The following is a 24625-nucleotide window of genomic DNA, read 5'->3' on the forward strand; positions in this document are numbered from 1 at the left end:
CTTCTTTTTGTGTTTTTTGGCCTCGGCCCAGAAAAAATGGAAAGTCGGGAGGAACGAAGTCAGCAAACCCCTTGTTTTCCGAGTGCAGGCGACGGCCCCTCGGTTTTGCTGAGGTTGAGGTGTTTGAGAAGCTTCAGGTGGTCCGTTGTTGAGCGTTTGTGAAGGTGTGTGTGTTCATGCCACCCCATTCCCACACAGTCGCCTGGCATGGACGTCTCCCGTCCAGCAGTTATTCCAGAGCTGACTGTAGCCAATCAAGACTCAGAATTTATGAGCATATTCCAGCGAACCAATAAAAAAACACCTGCCTGCTCAAACATTTCCCCAGGTGCCAATCACAACACCTCGAATGGTGGGTTTACATGAGTTAGCCAGTTATAAATTGGGCTCGTTGGGCCCCTGTGGAAGCATGAAATATGAATTCAATCACGAAAAGGGTTGAGAAAAGCCGCCTCGTTCACAAACGGTGCTCCATAACATCATGAAACGCTAATGTTTGGAAAAACAACAGTCAATAACACTGAGGAGTCATTGTTCTGTGGAGAGAAATGAAAATGTGACTCATGGAATTCAAAAACATTTTACAGTGTTAAAAAAAATCCCCAGCACAGCCTGCTTTAAAGTGTGTGCCTGAGAGAAAAAGTGACAATCTTCTAGTTGAAATTAAAACAGTCATTTTAGCTCAGCCGTGGGCTAACGAGCATGCTAACAGTAGGCTGAAATGTGCTTAAATATGCAGCTACTGTAGCACTCTTTGTCTCTCATATCGCCTGTCCTTTAGGAAAAAGAGGAGGACAAGAGGACATCTGATGTCCCTCACAGGCAGATGATGAGTGTAATTCAGTTGGACAGGTTGAGCTTTTAGGCACATGTGCTTCTTTTGACACGATGTGGATCTGTTTTCCTGTCTCCACTTTATCAAAAGTGAATTTAGTTTCATACGTCTCCGTGCGACAAAAGCTCCCGTCTATTGCTCTCACAGTCTCTGCTCTCACAGGCCTTTCTGACTTTTTACAGAAGGTCTTGTTGAACCAACAGAGCCCTCTTTAAAGTCGCCCTGAGGTTGATTAGCCATGAGAGGGGTGAAACGTTTGAAGTGGTGCTATTTTGCAGCGGTCCGCCTGGAGTTATGATAAAGGCGGTTTGTTTGCGTCCGCGGCATGGCTGTGATAGGTGTCAAGAGACAAAGCTAATTGGACATGAAGTGTTTTACAATGAAAAACGCATAGGAGCCAGAGTCAGTATTCACCTCACATCGCTCAGAATAAAAGACTCTCTCTGAACCCAGTTTATCCCGGGCCCCAGGGGACTCCCTCTGATGAGAACAGGAGAGAGAGAAGGCGAATCCCTGTTAGCGAAGTCAAAACTCTCAGTGGTTTCTGCGTTGTTGTTTTATTTATTTTGGGAAGAAATGGGCTCACAGACTCTAAATGATGATGCTAAATTCTGTGATTGCAGGGCCTGAAGTACATTTCGTCAAATGGGACATATTTTTAGTAAATGCATAAATATTATAGAATAAAGAGTATTGATACTGCAGAATATCGATACTGCAGGTATCGTCACAATAAATATATATTTATTTATTTATTTATTTATTTTTATTCAGGAAAAACTCCTGTGTGCAGGAGCTGATCTTGTTTTGCTGCTTTATGAGTCTAAGTGGATATCTGTAATATCAGCCACATGTTGAAAATGTATTTATTTATTTATTTTTGGCATATGTACATGTTTGTTTGGTTGGGAGTGGATGTGTTTTTTGGAGCGGGGATCTCATTATTCATAAAGAACATACTTTCCTCACTTATTTCGGCCATTTGTCTTGGAAGTGCAGCCCGCTTGTTCCATGTTGTTTGTTTGTTTGTTTGTTTGTTGCCGGCAGAAGGGAGGATAGTGGGAGAGGATTGAAACCGCACTTTCCCCATGAGACGTATAGCGCGTTTCCATACACGCACACGCTCACACGCTGCTCCCTCCAGAGCGGCGCATGCATTCCCCCCGGCCTGCAAGGCCTCTTCCTGCCTCACGTAGATGTAGAGTTTCCCAGAGCAGACCCCCTCCCTGCACTCACCCCAGGGGTCTACACAACTCTTCTCCACTTTTCCGGGGGGGAGGGGGGAGGGGGGAGGGGGGAGGGGGGAGGGGGGGGGGAGGAGGAGGAGGTAGACGACTGGAGCGACCCACCCCTGAGGCCTCTGCGGTTCTTTTAGCAGCTCGCCAAAACCCAATCACTCCCCATTTGTGTTTCATTAACGGGACCCGAGCAGAACAGAGGGCAAAAGAAAAAAAAATCATAAAATGAAAAGAGAAAGAGATTTCAAAGACTTATGTGGTCAATAAATTCAGGCCTTTCCAGAATGCGGAATTGGCGCCTTTGTTTTTCTCCAACACAAAAACCCAAAAAGATTCACATAAATCTGGCTGTGTGTGATAGAAAGAAATTGCACCTTTTTTTTATGGAGCATGATATTATCTTCCCAAAGCAGGATTATATGTGGACGGACAGAGAAACATCTGCTGTGGGACATTGCCAAGGACAAGCATACAAACACACACTCGCACCCGAATGTTTTTACTCACACATTCATGCCACTCTGTCATTGAAATGGGCCTCGGTGCCAAGCGTCACACTCTTGCACCTAACTCCCACGGCGGGCGGCACTCGGGAAGATTTACATGAATTAGCCAGACCTGTTCTCTCGATACACTGCAGAACAGAAAGAATACAGTGTCTGTCTTGAAATAGCCTCTCGGCCACAGCCGTACACACACATACACAGAGAGAGGAAGTGACAAATTCCACAGCGCACTGCCATCAGCCCAGCAGCCTCACTTCATGTAATAACCATCAAATTGAAGCACAGCCATCTGATTGGCCCACACCCCTTCAAATCCAGACTTTAGAAGCACTAAGTTGCATATTACGCTTTATTATTCCTTCCTTCATCATCTGGTTTTGTTTCCCTTTTTTAATTGCCGCAAGTTTATGTATCCACACGTGCACTGAAAGAAGCTGGTGTTGTTGCAGCGAGGGCTTCTGGGATGTTTAAAATCCAAGCGCCAGACCACCAGACTCCCCTCAAGTCCCATAAAGACAACCCACTGCTCCCAGCTAAGGAAACGCTGAGAAACCTGGCCGCAGGCCATCTCAGTTAGTTTTTATGAAGTTCTTGTACCTTTAGTACAGTAATGTAGTACTTTAGAAGACATTTAATGTCAGTCCACAGAAACTAGAGAAGTGCATGATGGGTATTGTTTGAGATAGGATTTTTTTTTATTAGAATAGCATTTTTGCTAATCAACTTATTGCCCTGAAAAGTTGCAATTCTAGGTGTTTTGTTGATACCAAGGACCCCCAAATGTCATGACCCATTTAGAAGATAGACCCCCTTCTTAAAATATAAAGGTAAGTATATATTTGAGGAGTATTAAATGTACATTTTATTTACTTTATATTTTTCTCACACAGTATTAAAATATAGTGATTTTCTAAAACCCACATCTTTATGTAGTTATTGCCTTTTTTTGTTGTTGTACTAAAACCAAAATAAATTAAAATATTATCTAAAAATTTGCTTGGTACAATGTATATATTTTCCAGATAACATTTCAGTTGTTATTTATTCACTTATTTAAATTATAGATATTTAATTAATGCATATTCTCTCACCAAGTAAATACTTTCCAGATAACATTTTAATAATTTACTTCGGCACTTACACTGACAGTAGAGAATATAATGTATTTATATAATTTAGGAAACACGACACTTTTTTTATTTATATAGCGTTTTATACAATACGTTTTATTTATATAGCACGTTATACAGTACAGATTGTTTCAAAGCAGCTTCACATTAATAAACTGCAAAATATCAGTGTTAGTTGTAAAATTCAATTATGAAATTAATTCCATTTCATCTGTAAAGCAGCTCTAAAGAAGATAAGTGTCATTATTTAGCTCGATTTATTTCAGTGTTGTTTCAATTAAATTCAACAACTGTCAATTATGATAAGCAGAATCATCTTCATAATATCACAATTAGTATTTTCTCACACAGTATAAACGAGTTGTAAGTCAAATTTTATATAATATAATTGCCTTTATATAATTAGAAGAGAGAAAGTAACCATTAAATTTGGGATTCCTTAGTTTTAAGTCTAAAAAACCCTGTACTAATCTGCCTAACCCCTAGAGTAAAGTTTGCAATCACATGTACAATATCTCTCTGAGGCCATCCTTAAAAATATTCTTGTTTGCCGTAACCCGACCGACCCTGTCAATTTAGTACCGACCCAATTATTTATTTATTTTCCCTTTTAGTCCGACCGACTTGCCGGTTGTAAACTTGCGTTAAGACCGACCAATTTTTTTTTAACTCTTCAAACAACTAATACAAATGCAATAAAATAATATTAGTTATTAAGTATTGTGAATATAAATTGTTTAGACATACATACAAACATAAGCTACGTTCTTTCTTTTAAATAAAAACTCGTGGCGCGTCATTATGTTTACACCAGGTTTACGCATGTCACACTACGGCCTGCAGGCTAAGATCGCTCCGTTTCATTCACTGTCAATGGTTCGCGCTTGGTAATGATGGCTGCGGCTTTACTCTAAAGATTATTTCATTTTTATATGTTGTTGATTATGGTTTATTAAAAAATAAACATGTGAAAGCCTGTTATATAGGCTACATGTCATGTTTTAGTCAGTAATGACGACGCTACTGCAACACGCATCGCCGCAGATGAGAAGCTAAGCATCAACGTGCTATCGCAAATCAAAGTGAAAGTAAGTCGCAGACGCTTAACACACGATCATCTTCATTAAATGTAAAGAAACGAAATGATCTTACCAGGGCTGTTTCCGCTTTCTCTTATTGCGGGCTTTGATTCAGAAATTTTAGCTGTTGACCAATAAAATAATAACTGTTGCTTTCGGTGCACTGCATTAAATCTGCATATAGCGGGAATTAAAGATCGGTTATATCCGCAAAAAAACAACAACACACATCTATGTAACCAGGTGTAAATAATTGAATCGTTTTGATCAATCAGATTGCAATCCGATCTGAGAAAACGCAAAGTGGCCTGGTGTAAACAGCCCCTAGACATCGGTGAAAAATGTTCTCTCAAGACCCCCCCGTCCCCGATTTTTTTTTTATTATTAAAAAAATATACTTTTTTATATTATTTTTTATATATATAAAAAAATATAGACCTACCTACCGACCCTTTTTTTCTTTTTTTTTGCTGTTACTGCAAACCAAAATATTTTTAAGGATGGCCTGATCGTCCACTGCTCGCTTGCTTTGATTCAATCTCCTGAATTTGCGCAATCCTGTGAGCAAGCGAAATAACTGTTAAACCAACACTTCCTGTTTGTGGTGACAAAGAGTCTGATCTACACGAGAGAGATCTGACCAGAAAAAGCCAGAGCAGCATAAATCTTATAATGCCCTCCATTTTAATAAACCTTTCCTTTACCTCAGCAGGTCATTCTGTTAGCATTAAAGCCAGCGCCACGGGACCCGTTCTCATTCGGGCATTATCGCTCATTCATTTGTGGATTTCAAATGAATGCTTTTCGGTACGGTTTCATGCTGGGGCCCCGGCTGCTTGTCTTTTTTTGTGCGACATGAGTATTGTGTATATTTTGCCTCTCCTTCTGTTGTCACAGAGGAGAGGGATCGCTGAGCTCCGCTGAGGAGTGATGGGAGTCTCGCTCCGGCTCTCCGGGGAGGGATGCCATGGGCGGCAGTGTGTAATTACCCTCCCTGTCATGTCCCGCTCCTGCTCTAATCATGTCTTCGACTGTCAGAGAGCTCTCCTGAGGAGATTCCAGCCACCACCAGAACCACCTCTCTGGATCTTAAATAAGCCTGCACCCTCCTGCTAAACTCATTTGATGACTTTCTGCATTATGCTAAGACTTGAAATGTGTCATAGCTGCGGCACAAAGCTACAAAGGAAAGCAGATATGTGGGGGATGAACAGGGTTGTAATGATGGAGCTTTTCTGAGAAAGTCTTAGACAGTTTGAGGCAGATCAAGGTTGTGTGTGTGTGTAGTTGTTAGTGGTTCTAATGGTGGAACTTTGTATTTGGAAATTTTTGGACTTATTTTCGTACTTTGGTCAACAGCAAGATGAATTTTTATATATACACTACAGTTTAAGAGTTTGGTGTGTAATATTTTTTAATATTAAAATAACTGTTTTCTTTTAATATATTTTATAATGTAATTTATTCCTGTAATCAAAGCTACATTTTCAACAGCCATTACTCCTGTCTTCAGTGCACATGATCCTTCAGAAATGATTCTAATGATTTGGTACTTGAAACATTGCTTATTATTGTCAATGTTGAAAACTGTGGTGTCGATTCAATATTTTTGTGGAAAACTAACCTACCCCAAACTTTTTTTAACGGTAGTGTATCTTTATACATTATTTTACTATAATCACAAAAGATTAAACAAATGAATAATCCTTATAATTTCAAGTAATACTTGACATTTGTTTTACTTTATTATAAATTTTAAATTCATTTGAAATTGTATTTTTAGTTTAATTTGTTATGCAAAATATACTTTTCATTTATAATTTTAAGAATTTTAAATGTTTTTACTATTTTTGATTTTTTTTTTTTTCAGATTCATTGCGATGAAACAAATAATTACTATACTATTAACATCTACACTGTCAACATACATTTTCTGTCATTTTTTTAATGCAAGCGGTAAAAACACTAAAGCCTCATTTTTATATTCGACAGCGGCTGTGCAATGAATGATTCCTTAAAGTCATTTGCTAATGAATCCGACTACATAGATCACGCTGTACGGATAACTCATTAGAAAGATGTGTTTTATGATGTAGTCAAGTCTTTTTATGATATGGAGATATGGAGTATCTGTGAAATCAGCATTACATAAACTGAGACAAGTCATCCATGCGGTGTCTCGGGGTGCATATTTTTGAAACAATGTGGCTGCATTGTTTGCAAATGAATTATTTTCTCATTCCCCACCCTCCCAAAATGATTATTTCTAAAGAAAGCAGGAACAGTGCTACATCAAAGTTTCTGATGTTTTTGTGTTTGAACTCCCTGTTGCACAGTTGGCTTCCTTCCACAGTAGACCATTAAATCAAACCGGCTTTAGTGAAAAGTAAAAATAACATTCTATGAGAATTAGCTTTGTGTTCATAAAGGCGAGGCCTTAAGCGGCATGTTTAGTTGTTTAGATAAAGTATGTGCGCACAGGGTTGTGCGTTCGCTAGCGTGTGTTGGCTCAAGGGCAGACTCGTATCACCTCACAGTTAAAGAGTACAATTAGGCCGTATCAGAGCGGTGTGATGTTTGCAGCGGGGTGAGAGGACCGATAGCAACTGTAATCTCTTCTTATCTGCCCTCATACTCAGCCAAGTGCGTCTCCTCCACTTTCTCTCCTTTCCTCTAGGTAAACAACATCTCTCTCTTGTACAGAACACCCAAAAAATTGAGAGCCTGACAGCAGAGTTGAGCTCTTAATGATGGCAGTTTCAGAAGCTCAGTGAAAATAAGACGTTAGATTCATCAAACCGTGGGTGGCAATTTACCACACTCAACGATATCCTCGGTGGGCCGTCCAAGGCTTTTTCCTGTGAATACTCATCCAACATTCATTTTTTTGTTTTTCTTTTCATTTTATGTGCTGTTGTTTTGTTTGTCTTAAAGCTTGTTGATTTAAGGGCCTTGGCAAATTCATCCTTCGGAGTAGAAACAGAGGAATCGCTGTTCAAAATGCTTCTGGGTCCCGTTACGCTTGCGGTTCCGCTGTCGACTTGCATCTCGTCCGGTAACGATACTTTAGACTTAAAGGCTCTGTATCTATGGGTGTTTCTTCAACTATGAGCACTTTTTTTTGTAGACTTTTGAAAATAACATTTCAGAACACACTTTTAACACCCTCAATAGTTTATCAAATAACACTTTACAACAGACATCACAGGACAATTGCCTTTTTTTTTTTTTATAAATTGATGTTTAATAGCATTCTGTTGTGGACATAACATTTGTAACATTTTTAACATGGAATAAAATGGCTGACTCCATTGTCTTGCATTATGTATCCTAAACACAGAATTAAATATTTTTTTCTTTTTGTGTAATTTGCCAAAATTCACAATTAACTTCATTTATTATTTATTGAATTGGTCAGTTTGGTGGGATTGACACCACATCTGTTGGTCGTAATTTAAAAAAATAATTATGGGGATATCTTATTCACATAATAAATATTCATATCGTTTGATTGCTTCACTCTTTCTTTAGAGTTCTTATCATCGTTTTAAATGTAGTAAATATTTTTTTTTAAATGTAATTTCAAGTTTAAACGTACAGTATGTCATTTTTTTCGCCGCTAGGGGTCGCTAATCTCTTACAGTAGTTTGACGCAACATTTGCTAAGAATTATGGATCTTGTCGTCAACGTCACGCCGACCGATCTAATAATGTTTATGGATGAGTAAATACATCGATGTTTTTATCATGACTGTGATATGAAGCAGTTCGGGATTGCTAAGAGACAGCTATCAGCTCCACACGCGACGCGAGTCCCGCGGATATAAAAGGAATATGGACATTTCATTCTACCAAACTACACGCGAGTGCAGAATTACAACTCACAGGTCAGTTTATTAGACAAATTAATCTTGTGAGGTAACGCAGCGCTGTTTCACCTGGTCTAACATTACACTATCACACTAAACTGCATTTGAATGTGTTGAAATGTATATGTTAGTTTGTCTGTATGAGACTAGCAGTAAGCTAGCTCAACATTAGAATAACATACAGATCATATTCTAACATTTTATCATTGTTGAACTATATAACATTGATTAGTTTTATGTAAATGTGCTCACCTGTTTAATAAAGTACATGTAGGAGCGGTCGAAGTCTCGGACGTGGAGCTCTCGTTTATATACTGTCTATGGGAGCTCTAGGCATCTCGAAAACACCGCGCTGATATTGATTCTTGTTTTAGTTCTCCTTTTTTTTTATCCAAAGTCTGCTTGCCATGGTCCATAATGTTTGAACGAAACAACTGCAAATAGACATTGCGAACTACATTGTCCACGTCTGTCGCCTTGGTTACTATCAGAGGGCTCTGGTTCATAGCTCTGGTTACCATGGCAGTACGAGCGGAAACCAGGAACAACGCGGATATGACGCTATTGACTGCGACAAAACGGAAATAAAGAAACGTGCCGTGTCTTCGAATTAAATCAAAATTTCTCCTGGTTTGAAAGTTGTTGGAAACAGTCGGGATAATGTAAGTACACAACTAAAAATATATATAACATAGATATAGTGATTTTTGCTATTTTTAAAGCAAAAAAGTTACATATTGTGCCTTTAAGATTGGAAGTCTGTGTCTGGTACAAGGATAAAACAATAAAATGGGACATAAACATGCCCAGAGTTGAAGAAACCCCTACACCGTATTTGTTTCACCATGTCCTGCAAAATCATTACAGTGTGTCCCATTTTAGATCTCCTGTTGAGATTGTCTCCTCCTGAATGGGAAAAGTCTAAAAAGTCTAAAAGCGACTGCCCACCATGCCCTACCCAGCATGCCTTCCTGTAGAGGCAGTCTTGCGGTGGCTTCACCCTGTCCTGTCACGGTATGCTGACAGGTGAGCGTATCTCCAGGGTGGGGTGCAAAGAAATGCCCCGTGCAAGAACAGGGGCCCCCTTCACCAGGGCCACTTTGTGTTCTTCTTGGCTCTGCATCCCGGCCACCAGCACTCCCAGAGTCAGAGTAAACACATCAGCCGGCTCTATTTACTTTCATTGCTTACACAGCGCACAACAGATTAACCTGTTTATACAAACACATACAGAAAAATGGCTGATTAATGCCCGCGCTAGGCCTTGTTTCTTTGCGTTCACACGCTGAAAAATGTCCACACACCAAGCGTGGCCTATTCCGCATCCATAACAATAAACAACAGCTGCAGTTTAAGTGGTAATGATAAGAATAACACTAATGATGACTGTCAAAGAGGCGCGATATACAGTAAATACTGTATGTTGCTTGTTAGTCTGTGAGTCCCGTCTCTCCACACGCCGGCGGGTGCCAGGACGGCTGTTTGCTTGTCACTCTTGTGCTGTTTTCTCCAGCGAAAGTCAAACTATCCAGAATAGCATCTCCCATTTTCTCCGGTTGCCAGTTCTTATTTTTAGTCGCTGCATTAATTCAAGCGCCGGCTTGAAAGTTCCTCAGGAAGTTGCAGTGTTCCCTCCTCTCGCCTTCGTCCTTACCTACGAATAGACATGAGCATTTTCAGAGAGATGCAAATGATATGTTTCATCCTGCTGTCAGAGCTCCCACAATCTGGGGGCTTCAAAAAAGCACGGCAGCCAGTGCCAAACATCTTTATGAATAATAGATTGTGTCACTTCCAAAAAAAATAAAAAGGCTCTAAGACAACATATTTCAGTGTATTAGTTGAAAGTCTCTGTTCGGCGGACGTCTTGCAAAGGGTTTATTTGCTCCTTTTGTAGTTGTTGTCAAGGGATACTTGCAGTGGCCGGGATTTTCCTGGGAAAAGTGCTGGAGATTGGCCGTGGAACGTGAGCAAAGAGCTCCCTGAAGTATAGTGTGGAAAAGCTAGGACAGGATCAGAAGCTTCGTTTAACCAGTTATTGTGAATCTATGGGGCATTGTTTCAGGTAGGGTCTGTAGGTCACTACATTTAACTTTGGATATGAGCCAGGTACTGTGCTTTTTCATACTATGAAACTCAATAGGGTCCAATGTTGTTTGCAGAAAATCTCATCTTTTTTGTTTCACAGAAGAAAGGTTGTCATTCAAGTTTAGAACAGCATGAAGGTTACTGCATAATCAACAAACGTGTTGACTAGTGAAACAGAGCTAGATTTTTTTTCTTTTGTTTTCTGGTTTGAAAATTCTGTCAGTTTTTCACATGCAATTAGTCTATTCAGACCAGTGCATAAAAAAACAACAGAGAGGCTAAATGAAAATGCTAATTCCCTCTCTGCCAGTAGGTGGTGCTTATAGAAAAGCTGAAATAGCTTGGCTACAAAAATACACAAAGCGCTGCTCAACTTTACGTTTCTGATATCAGCTTGTCACAGAGAAGAAAGGAATAAAATAATATTTCCGTGCTTTCAATTAGCCGTTCAGGTTTTGTTTTATTCACTATGGTGTTTATCAAAACAATACACATAACAAGCATACAGAAATGATTCTAGATTGCTCCTCTGCTATTCATTGTCTGTTCGTGGGTGCCACAAAAACGTAGTCAACATCATATTTGTTGCCCTCGCTTTATTAGCAGTCGATGGAAAAGAGATTAGAAAACCTCTCCATAAAAAACTAAATCTGTCACATTGATGGCATGCAAATGTTCATGTTGGTCTGAACAGATGTTCATTTAAATGAAAATGTTTATCGCCCTGAATATTCGTCCTGGTGTGAAAAGGCCTTTAGTGTGATATTAGACCCTTTCTGACATTATTTTTTGGAGTGTCCCAATGAACATTTTGGTTTTTAAGGTGACACATGTCAAGTTGAAAATAGTCTAACTATAATTCATATTAATTATTATAAATAAATATTATTTAAATATCATTCACGATCCAAACCATCATTCTCATTCTAGGTGTAATTGAACAATAATGCGTCTTATGTTAAGATCTGTGAACTATCCATTTAAGACATCCATTTAAGTCATTCAGGCTCCCACAGTTGATTTTTAAAATATAGTTTTACCTCATTTTTTTTTGTGATAAACCCCTTTATTAGATGGCAGCCACCTGTGAAGAATGCTTAGACCTGAAGTTTTCCTTCTCATGATCTCGATCCTCCTCTCTGGAATTAGAGGATGAATTATGAAGATGAACAGCTGTTGCAGGCTCTCAGCCTCGTGCAGCTCTGCTCCTGTTTTCCATTCATAATGCAGACGCTGCTGCTGCAGATGCCTGCTAGCTCTTAGCACCAACAGGACACACCAGGAACAGTCGGATTCAGACAGTGAGGAAAGGAAAGAATTTTTTTTGTCCATAAACACCTTTAAGGGATAGTTTAACACAAAAATGAAATTTTATCCTACATTTTTTTTGTCCGTGCAATGAAAGGGAGACTTGAGACCTTCTTCAAAATACATTATTTTCATATTATAAATAAAAAACAAATGATTATTATTCTGCTGAGACACCAACCTGTAGGGTCTTTCCCCACCCGTATGTTTTCCTGACGAATTATGGCTAGCCATGGCACTCATTTATGGACTTCGTTTATCTTGCAACAGGAATGCAAGCTTACTTTGTTCTTAGGCAGTGATGTAACCGGCCCAGAGCAATAAAGTGGAATGAATATGAAACTCTGGTTAAAGCGCCTGTCACAGCAAACCTGTGAAGCGGAGATCAGAAGAATACAAGAGAGGCTCTCCCTACCAATCACTCCCATTCAGCTCCTTTCAAGTGCAAACATTAGTCATGCAGTCATCACACCAGCAGGCCCAACATGAGTGTGTGTGTGTGTGTGTGTATGTGTGTGTGTGTGTGTGTGTGTGTGTGTGTGTGTGTGTGTGTGTGTGTATGTGTGGTCCTTGGGTATCATGTGAACAGGCGTTCTCTTTCTTTCCCTTCACCTTTACACTGTCCCTTCATTGCCTACAAAGGTTGTGTAGAGCGCCGCCACGGAGCTACATGATGCTAATCTTTGTTTTCACATAACAAAAACATAAATAACTTTGACCAATAGAGGATCTAAACATCACATTCAGAGAACACACAGACTTCCGAAAAAATTCTGGAAAATTAGGAAATATGTCAAATTGTAATTTACCAGGCTTCAAAAAGCCATGGAAATTAGTAAAATATTGGAGGGAGGGAGGAGGGGAGGGTGATTTTAAAAGAAAAATCATGCTAATGTCTCTTGTCAAAATATAATTTCTTCTAATTATGCTCAGATCTATGCTCAGAGCTCAGAGCGATTGTTCTAAAATCATGGAAATAACATGACAAATCATTTGTCAAAAAGTGTGGAAACCGTAAATTGTAAAGTTGCTTTCATATTAGATTTAAAGCATGTGGATTTCTTTCTTTCTTTCTTTCTTTCTTTCTTTCTTTCTTTCTTTCTTTCTTTCTTTCTTTCTTTCTTTCTTTCTTTCTTTCTTTCTTTCTTTCTTTCTTTCTTTCTTTCTTTCTTTCTTTCTTTCTTTCTTTCTTTCTTTCTTTCTTTCTTTCTTTCTTTCTTTCTTTCTTTCTTTCTTTTTCTTTTTCTTTCTTTATTTTCTTTCTTTTTTTTTCTTTCTTTCTTTCTTTCTTTGTTTCTTTCTTTCTTTGTTTCTTTCTTTCTTTCTTTCTTTCTTTCTTTCTTTCTTTCTTTCTTTCTAAATCTAAATAAATAAAATTTATAAATTTGTTCTAGCACATAGACTCAATTTATTTTAATTTAGTTACTTATTTTACTCTTTTTGATATTATGCTGCCAAAATGAGAGTTTCCTCCATGTTTGATTCTCAGCCAAGAGGTAAATCTGTAACGTTTAGATCCTCTCTTGTTTTTTTGGGACTTCAACCAACTTGAATTTTTGTATGCAGTGAAATATGTTTGCATTCCAGCATAAACGGATGTGAAAGAAGCACAAAGTCTACAATGACCTAACCTCCTCCAACCTCCCCTAAAAGGCTGGGCAACCTGTTGTGCATTATGCAGTGCACCTTTCTCCAATATGTCCTGTAGCTGACGTAGCGAGATAATAATCCTGATTCCTGCTGATTTATTTGGTGGTTTATACCTGTCAGATGCCTTGGAGGTGATCGTCAGCAGATGACAGCTGTGTTTTGGCACAGGGTGAAGATTGGAGGGCTGCCACTCTTATTTAGACGTTGCCAGGGCTGTGATTTCTGTCTTACCTGCTCTTATCTAATCTAGCAGATTTATCCGGTTAGCTTCAGGTAGCACGGCACCTTGATGATTTTACAGGTGCTTTCTCAGATAGCTTGTAAAACATGTTTCTCTTCCCAACCAAACGGGTCAAGACAAAGTAAGACAGTGGGAAAAACAGTGAAAGATGTATGAGACAGAAAAGAAAGAAATGGACTATTTTATGGCACGATGTCTTGTGAAGGGAAACAGAAATTTATAAATGGGTTTAGATTAGGTATGATGGTCGATGAGGTTGACTAATACATCATCCATGCTTCTAGCTGGTTTTAAATGATTGAGTCTTTTGAGACCCAAGAAAAAAAAAACACGTCAAGTCTTTGGGCAACCCACTGACTAGTCAGTTTTAAAATGTTTTCTTCACATCCCTTGTCTAGATCAACAATTTTCTTTTGAGCTAAAAAGTTTTCGAATGAAGCAAGTCTCACATCAGCGACAACGTGAAAGACTCTTCTTCTCTTTTCTCTGTCCTTTTTTCCTCTCTCTCTCTATTCTGTTTTCCACTAGCTATGCCCCTCTCTGGGGCGGATTAAATAAGAGCCCCTTTTATCCGTCTGTAATCCTGATCTGGCAACCCCAGCCTTCATAGAGAGAAACACACCACCAACTGGCAGCACACACATCTGAATAGTACAGGCCATGGACATATGCTGTATATTATAAAACATAGAACGTGCACACGCACAGTCGCACACGCAATCCTAAACAACTTAATACTGACGTGCACACACACAACAAAGTAAAATTCATGTGCAGATGCATTCCTGTGTGTATTAACGGATCAGTAAGATCGTCTGGTTTTTAATGTATTAATTTATTTTTGGAATTTTGAAATATTACAATATTTCTTTTTGTTTGTGGATTTATCAAATTTTATAAACTTTTTTTTTATATTAAAATATATTTATATTCAGTGTATTTGTTAATTTGATATGTGTAAAATGTAACCAATTAAAAAACAAAACTTTAAAAAGTTTAGTTTGAAGAAACAGCTGGTTAGGATATGGCATTACACTCCCAAACTGACCCTGGATCAGCTGTGTCCCCAGTGTGTTGCAGCTGTCCGCTAACAGATTGGCATCAAAGTGTTTCTGAAACAGACCATCTCTGGGGGTCTTATCACCTCAAGATAAATCCCTCATTAGACTGAATAATGATTACATTTCACTTCCGTGTGCCGGGAAACCGTGTTTTCCTGTTTATGTGACACCGTGACATTAGAGAATTAATTAATCACTGTTTTTTGGCAATCAGCGGGTGTGAATGTGTATATGAATGCATTGACAGAAACTGCAGCTGATTTCAGGGTGTTTGCAGGAAGTGCTCCGGAGGAGGGCAGGATGTTGGGGAAGTGTTTGGCGTGGCGGATCTGGCAGGCAGGCAGGCAGGCGCTAGCATACCCCGCTGACAAGCTCTCTCTCTTATATACTCCGTCCCGCCCTTCTCGAGTGCCTTTTGGCCTGGAATCCATCACAAGACACTGTGAAGTGACATCAGACAAGTGGAGACAGAAAGCTCCTGGAAAACACAGACTGGACATGCTGTTTTTCTCAACTGTCACTTAATTGAGTAATACATCATCCATATTCTGTGTAGCCCCCTTATGAAACTGGCCTGTTATGAGTCTCGGCGCTTGCGTAACAGTATTAAGTCATGAAGTACATGAAGTGTTTGGTTTTTTTTGTCGGTCTTTGTTTTGTGCTTAGATTTGAAAAAGTTATACTAGAATTTGTGGATAATGAACAAGCCCACACTGTGCCCTCAAAACTCAGATTTCCGCAGTTATGGATATTCTCTGCCCTTTGTGTATTGATGCATATATATATGCATCAATACACACATATATATAATTTGCAAAATGTTGAATGATGAGGCTATTGTACCATTTTGTCAGGGCCACTATCGTCAGATACGACTGACAGTTAGCATACAGTTTGGATTAGCGGTATGGTTCTGTTCTGCGCAAGAACTCCCTGCGCATCCATGCAGCCTAGCATGGATAAGAGCAGGGAGAGCAGCGATAACCCCCTTAGGGTAAACAGAACAGAACCAACATGAATGTATTGCAGATATTATTAATGTCAATATTTTAATAAACAACATAAATCGAGAATTTAGTCTGATTCAAGGGGAATCAGAATCCTGACTGACGAGAGGAGGAGCTGGGGATGGAGGAGGGTAATCAGCTCCTGTGAAACGCGATAGCTGCTGATAATACTAAAGGAGCTTATATATGAATACAGTGATATGCGTCGTATTCCTATAGGTAGACGTGGATCAGCTGAGAGTCAGCTGACGCGAGCTTGACTAATGTGACCTGACAGAACTGACACCGCACTTGATTTTTACATTTTAGGTACCACTGTACTTTTCTTTTTTTTTGTTTCTTTTTGTTTCTTTTTTTCTCAGCTGCAACCCTTTGGGGGAAAAAATAACTGTTATGAAATACAGAAAGATTCATGGAGATAAACCCTGCAGGTTTAGAAAAACTGAGAGAGATGGGGGGAGGAAGAAAAGAGGTGCGTAAAATAAGTGTGAGGTAAATGAAAGTGAGCGAAGTACAAGGAGAACAAGACAAGGTTAGAGAGAGGGAAAGTAAGCATTCATGGACACAGGAAATATGGCCTTGTCACCCAGGCAAGACTGACAGATGTCCCCCCATCATCTCTTCATGACAGCTGACAGCATGACGGGCAAGTTCAAGGAGAATGAGAGAGCGGAGGATAGTGCGAGAAGGGAGGAAGAGTAAGGAAGCAGAAAATGAGTCTGCTACCTAATCAGTTGGCATCCTTAGGGCCCTTGACCTTGTATCTCGCTCCCGTTCTTTTTCTCTCTCTATGTTTTCTGAAGCGTTCTCAAAGCCCATAAAAACACGCTACATTAGAGGTACTTGTTTCATGAATTTTCAAAGATCTGAAAATTCGAAAGTAACAAAATAATCCAAACCGTTTCAGGAATCAACTTCTCTATTTCAGAAACTAGTGAGCAGCCCACAGGGGCATCATTTTAAGGCATCATTCATAACTGGGAAAAAAAAGTATTTATAATTAATGTATTTTAATTTAAAATTGATTTTTCTGTTGCTAAGACAAAAATCTTTAGAAGCCTTTAAGTAACCTTAGTAGATAACTGTAGAAAGAAATATTAAATCCTAAATAGTCATCTCTCTGCGGATTTGTCCACTGTAAAAAGTTAAATACAAATGTATTTTTATAGTTATTTTCAAATTGCTCCAAATCAGCTTTGCATTAAATATAATGTTGTTTTACAAACCACCAGTGAGCAACTAAAAGCAAAATGGCTAAAAATAGATCAAAATAATTGTATAAAATTGCTAAACAATTTTATTATTACTATTTATATAGTGATTTTCAGAATGTAAATTACTCTGAATCAACTTTGCAGAATATAAAGTTTTTACAAACCACAAGTGAGCAACCAAAAATAGCTACAGTTTACTTGCCACAACAGTCTGTGGCAAAGAAAAACATTTTTTTTTAAAGAAAGAAAAATGCATTATTATTATTATCATAACTAGCATCTCCTTTTACATGAAACCTGCTCTGTATGCTGTTTTGAAGCTCAGTTTCTCCGTATGGAGGAAGAATGCTTCTAATTGTATTAATTTATGGTAAATGATTCACAATCTGCTAATTGGTGACCTCTGCGCTAGATGATTAAGAAGTGCAGTGCACCCATGTGACTGCCTGTCTTTTGTTACTTTCTCAGAATAATCATGCAGTGTAAGGTTTAGCTAGCGGGTGAAAAGGTCTCTTTGTCTGTCTCTCTCTTTTGGGCTTGTATCTTCCTGTCTCACGCCGTAATATTTGGAAAGAGGAAATCAACTTCTTTCTTTTTTTTGCAGTAAATGTTCTAATCACTTCCTTCTACTATTCTCCCCACAGACTCCTCAGGACATGTGACGTCCTCTCCTCTCAGCTCACCCACGTCCCACCGGGGGATGCATCCGTCCCTGCTCAGCCCGACTTCTTTAGGCCACTCGGGGTCCCTGCATTCCCCCATCAGCACTCTCAGCTCGCCCATGAACGGCCTGGGCTCTCCCTTCTCTGTCATCAGCTCGCCCATGGGGCCACATTCCATGGGGTCACCAGGGATGGGTTACGGCCACAGCGTCAGCCCACAGGTAGGGCCACAGTCCGAGTCCTTCCTTTAGAGTTGTATTTAAAGAAGCGCTTGCATTCAGAAGTCGTATTTATGTTTCATAATTAAACATCGTTGCAAATCGTTCAGTTTAACTCGACTGTTCTCTCTCGCTCTCTCTCTTTCCAATACTCTCGCTCAATCTGTCTTTTGTTCCATAAATAGGCCTGCACATCTCTTTGTCATTTAAAAAGAGGCTCACAATTAAGACATCAAAGCTGGCAGTGTCCTAGTTTTCTTTGAAAGCCTGATCCACATGAGTAAAATGGTTCTCAAATTCACACACGTTTGTAGAGTGCCGTCCATTTTCTCATTGATAACTGTACTGCGGTTTTTCACCAGGCTTTTAGCTCATTTGAAATTATATTGTTGTTAGGTTGGAGGAAGTTGAAGTCGATTTTGTTCTTTCCGCAGAAACAGGATTGGTTCATTTCTACACGTCTTTTCTGAGGTCACACTTTATATTAAGGTGTCCTTGTTACAGTGTAATTATACAAATAAGTGCTGAGTAATATTAATTAATTAATTAACATGTAATTGCTAGATAATATTTAGGTTGTGTTCAGGGTTAGTTGCTTGTATTTATGCATGAATTACAGTTCTTACTGTAGTAAGTACATGTAGGTTGTATAACATGTGTTCCCATTTCTGAAACTTTTTTTCTCTCTCTCTCTTTTTTTATTTCATTTTATTTTTTAAAGTCTGAGCTACGTATCAGATTCATACCTCGCACAGTCCTGTTTAAGACCCCATAAAATCACTATACTGGAGTTTTGTAACTTAGTCGGTATATGTGAGCTTGGAGGTCTAAATGCTAGTGTATTTCTAAACATTGGTGAAATTCTATAACATTAGTTAATGCCATAGTTAACGTAAAAATAGAAATGAACGATACTTGCACAGCATTTATTAATCATGTTAATTTGTACTTATGCTAATACAATTTTTTTTTTCAAGTTAAATTACTTTTAACTCAACTATATATATAGGCTATGTATTATATAAATTATTAGTATATTTTTGGATTAAAATCAACCTAAAACAATTAGAAGTGTTATTAATAGATATCAATAGAGAATGCATTGACACAGGATGGAAAACATTTTTGAACGATTCATGGTGTCTTTAATCTTATTGTCATTTGGTAGCAACAGTTGTCAGAGTCCACCCAGTAAGCCAAACACCAAATATATATTTTAATACATTAGTTTCCATTTTAGAACATTTTCAATGAGTCATTCATGATCAATCACATCTTTATCTGGAGCTTCAATTCTCTGGACAATACTGTTGAATCTTTGAGCAGATTTGGTTATTGCATTGACTTACAGTTGTTAGATGTTTCTTGAGAAACCAGTTTTATCTTTACAGACACTCTCTGGGTGGGAAGCAGTCATGGGGTCTGATGGAAGGTGATTTGAGTCAGACGGTATTTGTCACTTATGTTTAGCACTCGGCTGACTGGCTGTTTTCAGGCCCAGCCGGGTGGAAGGGGGTTGCGACTCAGTCCCTCTGTATTTAACCTCCGAGGATCCGGAACAGGCACCCCACTGGCATAAACTGCCCAGCAACACACCACACAATTCCCCAACACACAGACAGCATGCGTCAAGATCAATTGTCATTTTGTCCAAAGATGGTTTAACACCAACAAGTGTAACCACTTGCACTTTGACAATAAAAGAGAATTGTGGGTCTGACTATGACTCTCATTTTTACATGCAGTCCTTAGTTACCCACCACTTCGTAAGACTTATTTATTTTACCTGCAAGAGGACCAAACTTATAATGAATTGCCATAAAGAATGTAAAATATATATATATATATATATATATATATATATATATATATATATATATATATATATATATATATATATATATATATATATATATATTATTAAAAGCTTATTAAATCAATCATTCATAGATACATTTCTGTAGTTATTACTTTTTTAATTCTTTCATTTATTTAATTTTTTTCCTGTGGCATATAAATGCTTAAATGCTCTTAATCTCATATATTTTTATTTATATGTATAATATATGTTATACCTCAGGATTTCAAGTGTTGTACTGCCTTTGTTATGGCACCTACTGAGTGTAAAACAATAGGTTTTTGTTTTGTCTGGATTCATGTGTCTGTGTTTAGTGTGTGTACAGTTTTAAATCATAACAGCATCCACCATCACATGGAGTTGGAAAGCATTTTCAATACACATTTGTTTGAGTTGGATTGTGGCTTTCATGGATTTTTCTCTAAAAAAAAATGTAAATGATCAGATTGCCTTCACTTGGGGAGGTTGGTTTTGACAGAGACAACCCATAGCGATAGCTGCGGTGACTCACTCTTGCACACACAGACACAAGCGCTGTCAGCCTCAATCCCACCAGCCTCGGCACAGCACGGACCCTGCCGTCTCCCAGCAGCTGGGACACATTAGGCAGAACGTGGTTCGGTTTACACTTCCAGCAACAATGAAAGGGGATACGCCGCTTTGTCTCCCCAAGAAGAATCCCTGAACATTTGCTAGCTCTCGATCCTGCCTAAATGGCTTATTACGGTTCAGTGTGTACTGTACTGAAAGACTGGAAGTTGTTACTGGAAGGTCATTATTAGTGTTGAGGAAACTATTTTCAAGCTGTTCAAACTGCTATTATTTTAAAGCAATTAAAGTATAGTCAAAGTAGTCTTGAAAAGTAGTTAGCTATACTACAATCGCCTAATAAAGATATTTATGGGGCTATGTTATATGCGTATGTGTATGTGTGTGTGTGTGTGTGTGTGTGTGTGTGTGTGTGCTTGCTACGATAGTCTGTGTTACCGGTATTACATGGTGTTCAGTCGCAACACCGGTTTCATCACTTGCCCACCACGACACAGCAAAAAATAAAAAGTTTAAAGCATTAAAAATATTTAACACAATTACGCAGTATCTGTTTTTTTTTATGTCATCTGTTGACTAGCATTGTATGATCACGCTCTTATTATTGTGAATGCTTTTAAACCATTCAAGCGCGACAAGACTAAAGAGACCGCGCTGTAAATCCTGCCTATTACACGCACATGACCCACAGAAAAGACGCGCATCAGTATTGAGTTCTCTTTCGGGCTTGAACAAACACACAAATTATGCCAAAATGTCTGTTTTGTCGAGTGTCCTCATAAGAGCAGTCTTAAATGATTTAAATAAAGTCTTAAATGAACGTAGAGATTTGTGAGAAAATGAGACGCGTGTCAGATCGCGTCTCTGTCAGCAGTGGCTGGTCTTAGTGTCATTAATGTTAATAACCCTGGGGGGATATATAATATAATATAATATAATATAATATAATATAATATAATATAATATAATATAATATAATATAATATAAATATAATAATATAAACTCAGCAAAAAAAGAAACATCCCTTTTTCAGGATACTGTATTTTAAAGATAATTTTGTAAAATTACTGGAAAGGGTGTTTTTTATGCTTGTTCAGTGAACCATGAACAATTATTGTAAATGCGCCTGTGGAACAGTCCATAAGACACTAACAGTTCACATGCGCTAGACAATTCACAGTTCCAATAACTTAGGACACTAAAGAGAAGCTGTTTAGGGTTTTGGTGAAAGATTTTAAGAAAGATGCTTAGGGTCCCTGATCACCTGTGTGAACATGCCATAGTCCTGCTGCAGGAGACATGAGGACTGCAGATGTGAACAGAGCAATAAACTGCAATGTCTGTAGTGTAAGATGCCTAAGACAGTGCAACAGGGGGATAGGAAAGAAAAGCTGATCATCCTTTCAGTGCCAAACTACATGTAACCATGTGTCCCCCAGACGTGTTTACGAATTTGCAAGTGACTTGAGCAGGAGATGCACTGTTGTACTTAGAGCAGCTGGTGGAAACACCACACACTGACTGCTACTTTTGATATGAACCCCCTTTGTTCAGGGACTCATTATTCCATTTCTGTTCATCAAATGTATGTCAAATTTGTTCAGCTTATGTCTCAGTTGTTGAATCTTATGTTCATACAAATATTTACACACACAAAAATAGCTGGAATTGGAAAATAAACAGTTGAAAGTGAAAGGATTTTCAGTTTCCATTTTCAGACCATGCAGAGAATGGCAAAAATCTGGCTTTGGAATAAATTAAGAAATATTGTTGCAAAAAATGTGTATTTTATTTATTTGATATCTGTGTTTAGTCATATCAGACTTGGTGTAGTCCTCTAACAATTTTTTTGTTTGGTGGTGTGGCCGCTGTGGCCCTAGATGCGAGTTTGGTTGTGGTCTAGAGAGAAAGAGCTGTCATCTTGCCTTCACTGTCGTCCTGTGATTCATTAAATAGCAGCAAGTACTTGATCCCATGACCCCTGTGGTGCCGCCCGTCAATCTGTGCTGGAGGTCATAACCCTGTGCTCGTTCTCTCACATCAGCTGGACAGACATGCTGGATTATTGGACAATTTGGGCTGCAATAAGTAAAAAAAAAAAAAAAAAAAGTATTGACAGTGCACCTACACTAGATTGTCTAGCATAGTACTATATAAATAAAACCTTGTTTATATACTTTTACATTTTAATTATAAGTACATTTCTGTCAATGCATTGTCTGTTTACTTTATTGTTTACTAGAAGTTTTTTTTTTTTACAATTATTTGAAAATGGAGGTACAAGTACTGTATGAATGATTTCTGTGTTTATCAAAAGCATGCCATAAAAATCTGCTAGTAGAGCTTAACTTGTATTTTATGTGAAATATTAATGTAAGGCCTGATTATGTGAATTTGTAGCCAGTAGTTAACTTGCAGACCGTATGGAGAAGAATTTACCCTTTAATTCTGAAAAATCGAGCACCTCTTCAAGCGAGTATTTGCTCAGCTCTCTGAAGCCTGTGAAGAGAGCAGGATAGAATACACACTCTGGCCTTGACTGAGATACTTTCACAGGGCCTCTAATGAGGAAAATATGCCTCTCTTGTTATTTCACATTCAGATCCCAAGGTTTATGGGAAGAGGGTAAAGAGAGAACAAAATTATCAAAGAGACTGATCATGTTTCATGTTTTGGTTTTATCTACTTCCATACTTTGTCTGTAAACCTGTTCAGTGCCAGTAGGAAAATCCCAGTCTTTCCTCACTGTTCAGATTAATTATTTTATCATCTCTAGATGTAACCAGTTTTTTTTGTTTGTTTTTTTATTTAGTGCTTAGTTTTTTATTTTATTCTGATATCTAGATATTACCAGTGTCTTGTTTTTTTATTTCATTATATATATTTTTTCTTTATTTTATTCAAAAGTGTCAAGTCTCTGATATTCTGAAATCTTTTACCTGTCTTATTTTTATTTCTTTTTTTTTATTTCTTTTTTCTGATCTCTAGATATTACCAGTGCCCTTTTATTCAATGTAATTTAATTTGAACAAACATGGACCTTTTTTAAATGAAAGTTGAAACTTCCATTCCGACAGAGAGCATATTAACCATCATGCATTGTGCTGTCTCTGGTCTGACCGACTGGTTTGTTTGGCAATGAAGTGCGTTTACAGTACAGCTCAGTCTCTAAAACAATTAGCCCCTATTAAAGAAAGGTCAAGCAAAGTTTAGACCCAAACTGATATATTTATGCAATATGAAACACAAACATCACATTAGCAGCAGAAACTCTTTTCTTGGCGACTGTTGTTAATAGGCTTTGTGCGCCAAAGTGCATACTAGCTAAAAGAGACAGAGAGGAGGAGGACACTGCAGCTCCCTTGAAACTATTCACCCAAACCTGGATGCACTATGACACATCCTTTCTAAATTATAGACTTCTATTGAGAAAAGCAGAAGTGAACTGCTCTTAAAGGGATTGTTCACCCAAACATGAAAATTCTGTCATTAATTACTCACTCTCATGTTGTTCCAAACCCGTAAGACTTGTTCATCTTCGGAACACAAATGAGGAACACACAAATCTCAAACGTGCTTTGTTACACGAGAATGAACCTCATTGGTTCTTGCTGGGGCTCAAATGTGCTGCGTAACACGAGAATGAACCTCATTGGTTCTCTCGGAAGCTCGAACGTGCTGCGTAACACGAGGATGAACCTCATTGGTTCTCTCTGAAGCTCAATCGTGCTGCGTAACACGAGAATGAACCTCATTAGTTCTCTCTGAAGCTCAAAAGTGCTGCGTAACACGAGAATGAACCTTATTGGTTCTCTCTGAAGCTCAAACGTTCTACTTAACTCGAGAATGAACCTCATTGGTTCTCTCTGAAGCTCAAACGTGCTGCGTAACACGAGAATGAACCTTATTGGTTCTCTCTGAAGCTCAAACGTTCTGCGTAACACGAGAATGAACCTCATTGGTTCTCTCTGAAGCTCAAACGTGCTGCGTAACACGAGAATGAACCTCATTGGTTCTTGCTGGGGCTCAAACGTGCGCTGCGTAACACGAGAATGAACCTCATTGGTTCTCTCTGAAGCTCAAACGTTCTGCGTAACACGAGAATGAACCT

General features: G+C 38.4%; 1 protein-coding gene and 1 long non-coding RNA gene across 3 annotated transcripts in view; one reads left to right on the forward strand and one right to left on the reverse strand.

The window, feature by feature from the left end:
- Positions 1–24625, reverse strand: part of LOC308705915 — a 468550-nt gene that overhangs the window by 317618 nt on the left and 126307 nt on the right. The window lies entirely within an intron of this gene.
- The window catches only part of rxraa (retinoid X receptor, alpha a), a 118638-nt gene that overhangs the window by 60663 nt on the left and 33350 nt on the right, over positions 1–24625 (forward strand). For both annotated transcript variants that reach the window (XM_081391208.1, XM_081391207.1), the window contains exon 3: positions 17871–18109. In XM_081391208.1, the coding sequence (XP_081247334.1) occupies positions 17871–18109 (239 nt within the window). The remainder of the gene's footprint in view (positions 1–17870; positions 18110–24625) is intronic.

The sequence above is a fragment of the Scardinius erythrophthalmus genome (genome assembly GCF_964197995.2).
Source record: "Scardinius erythrophthalmus genome assembly, chromosome: 17".
In the NCBI taxonomy this organism is placed as follows: Eukaryota; Metazoa; Chordata; class Actinopteri; order Cypriniformes; family Leuciscidae; genus Scardinius; species Scardinius erythrophthalmus.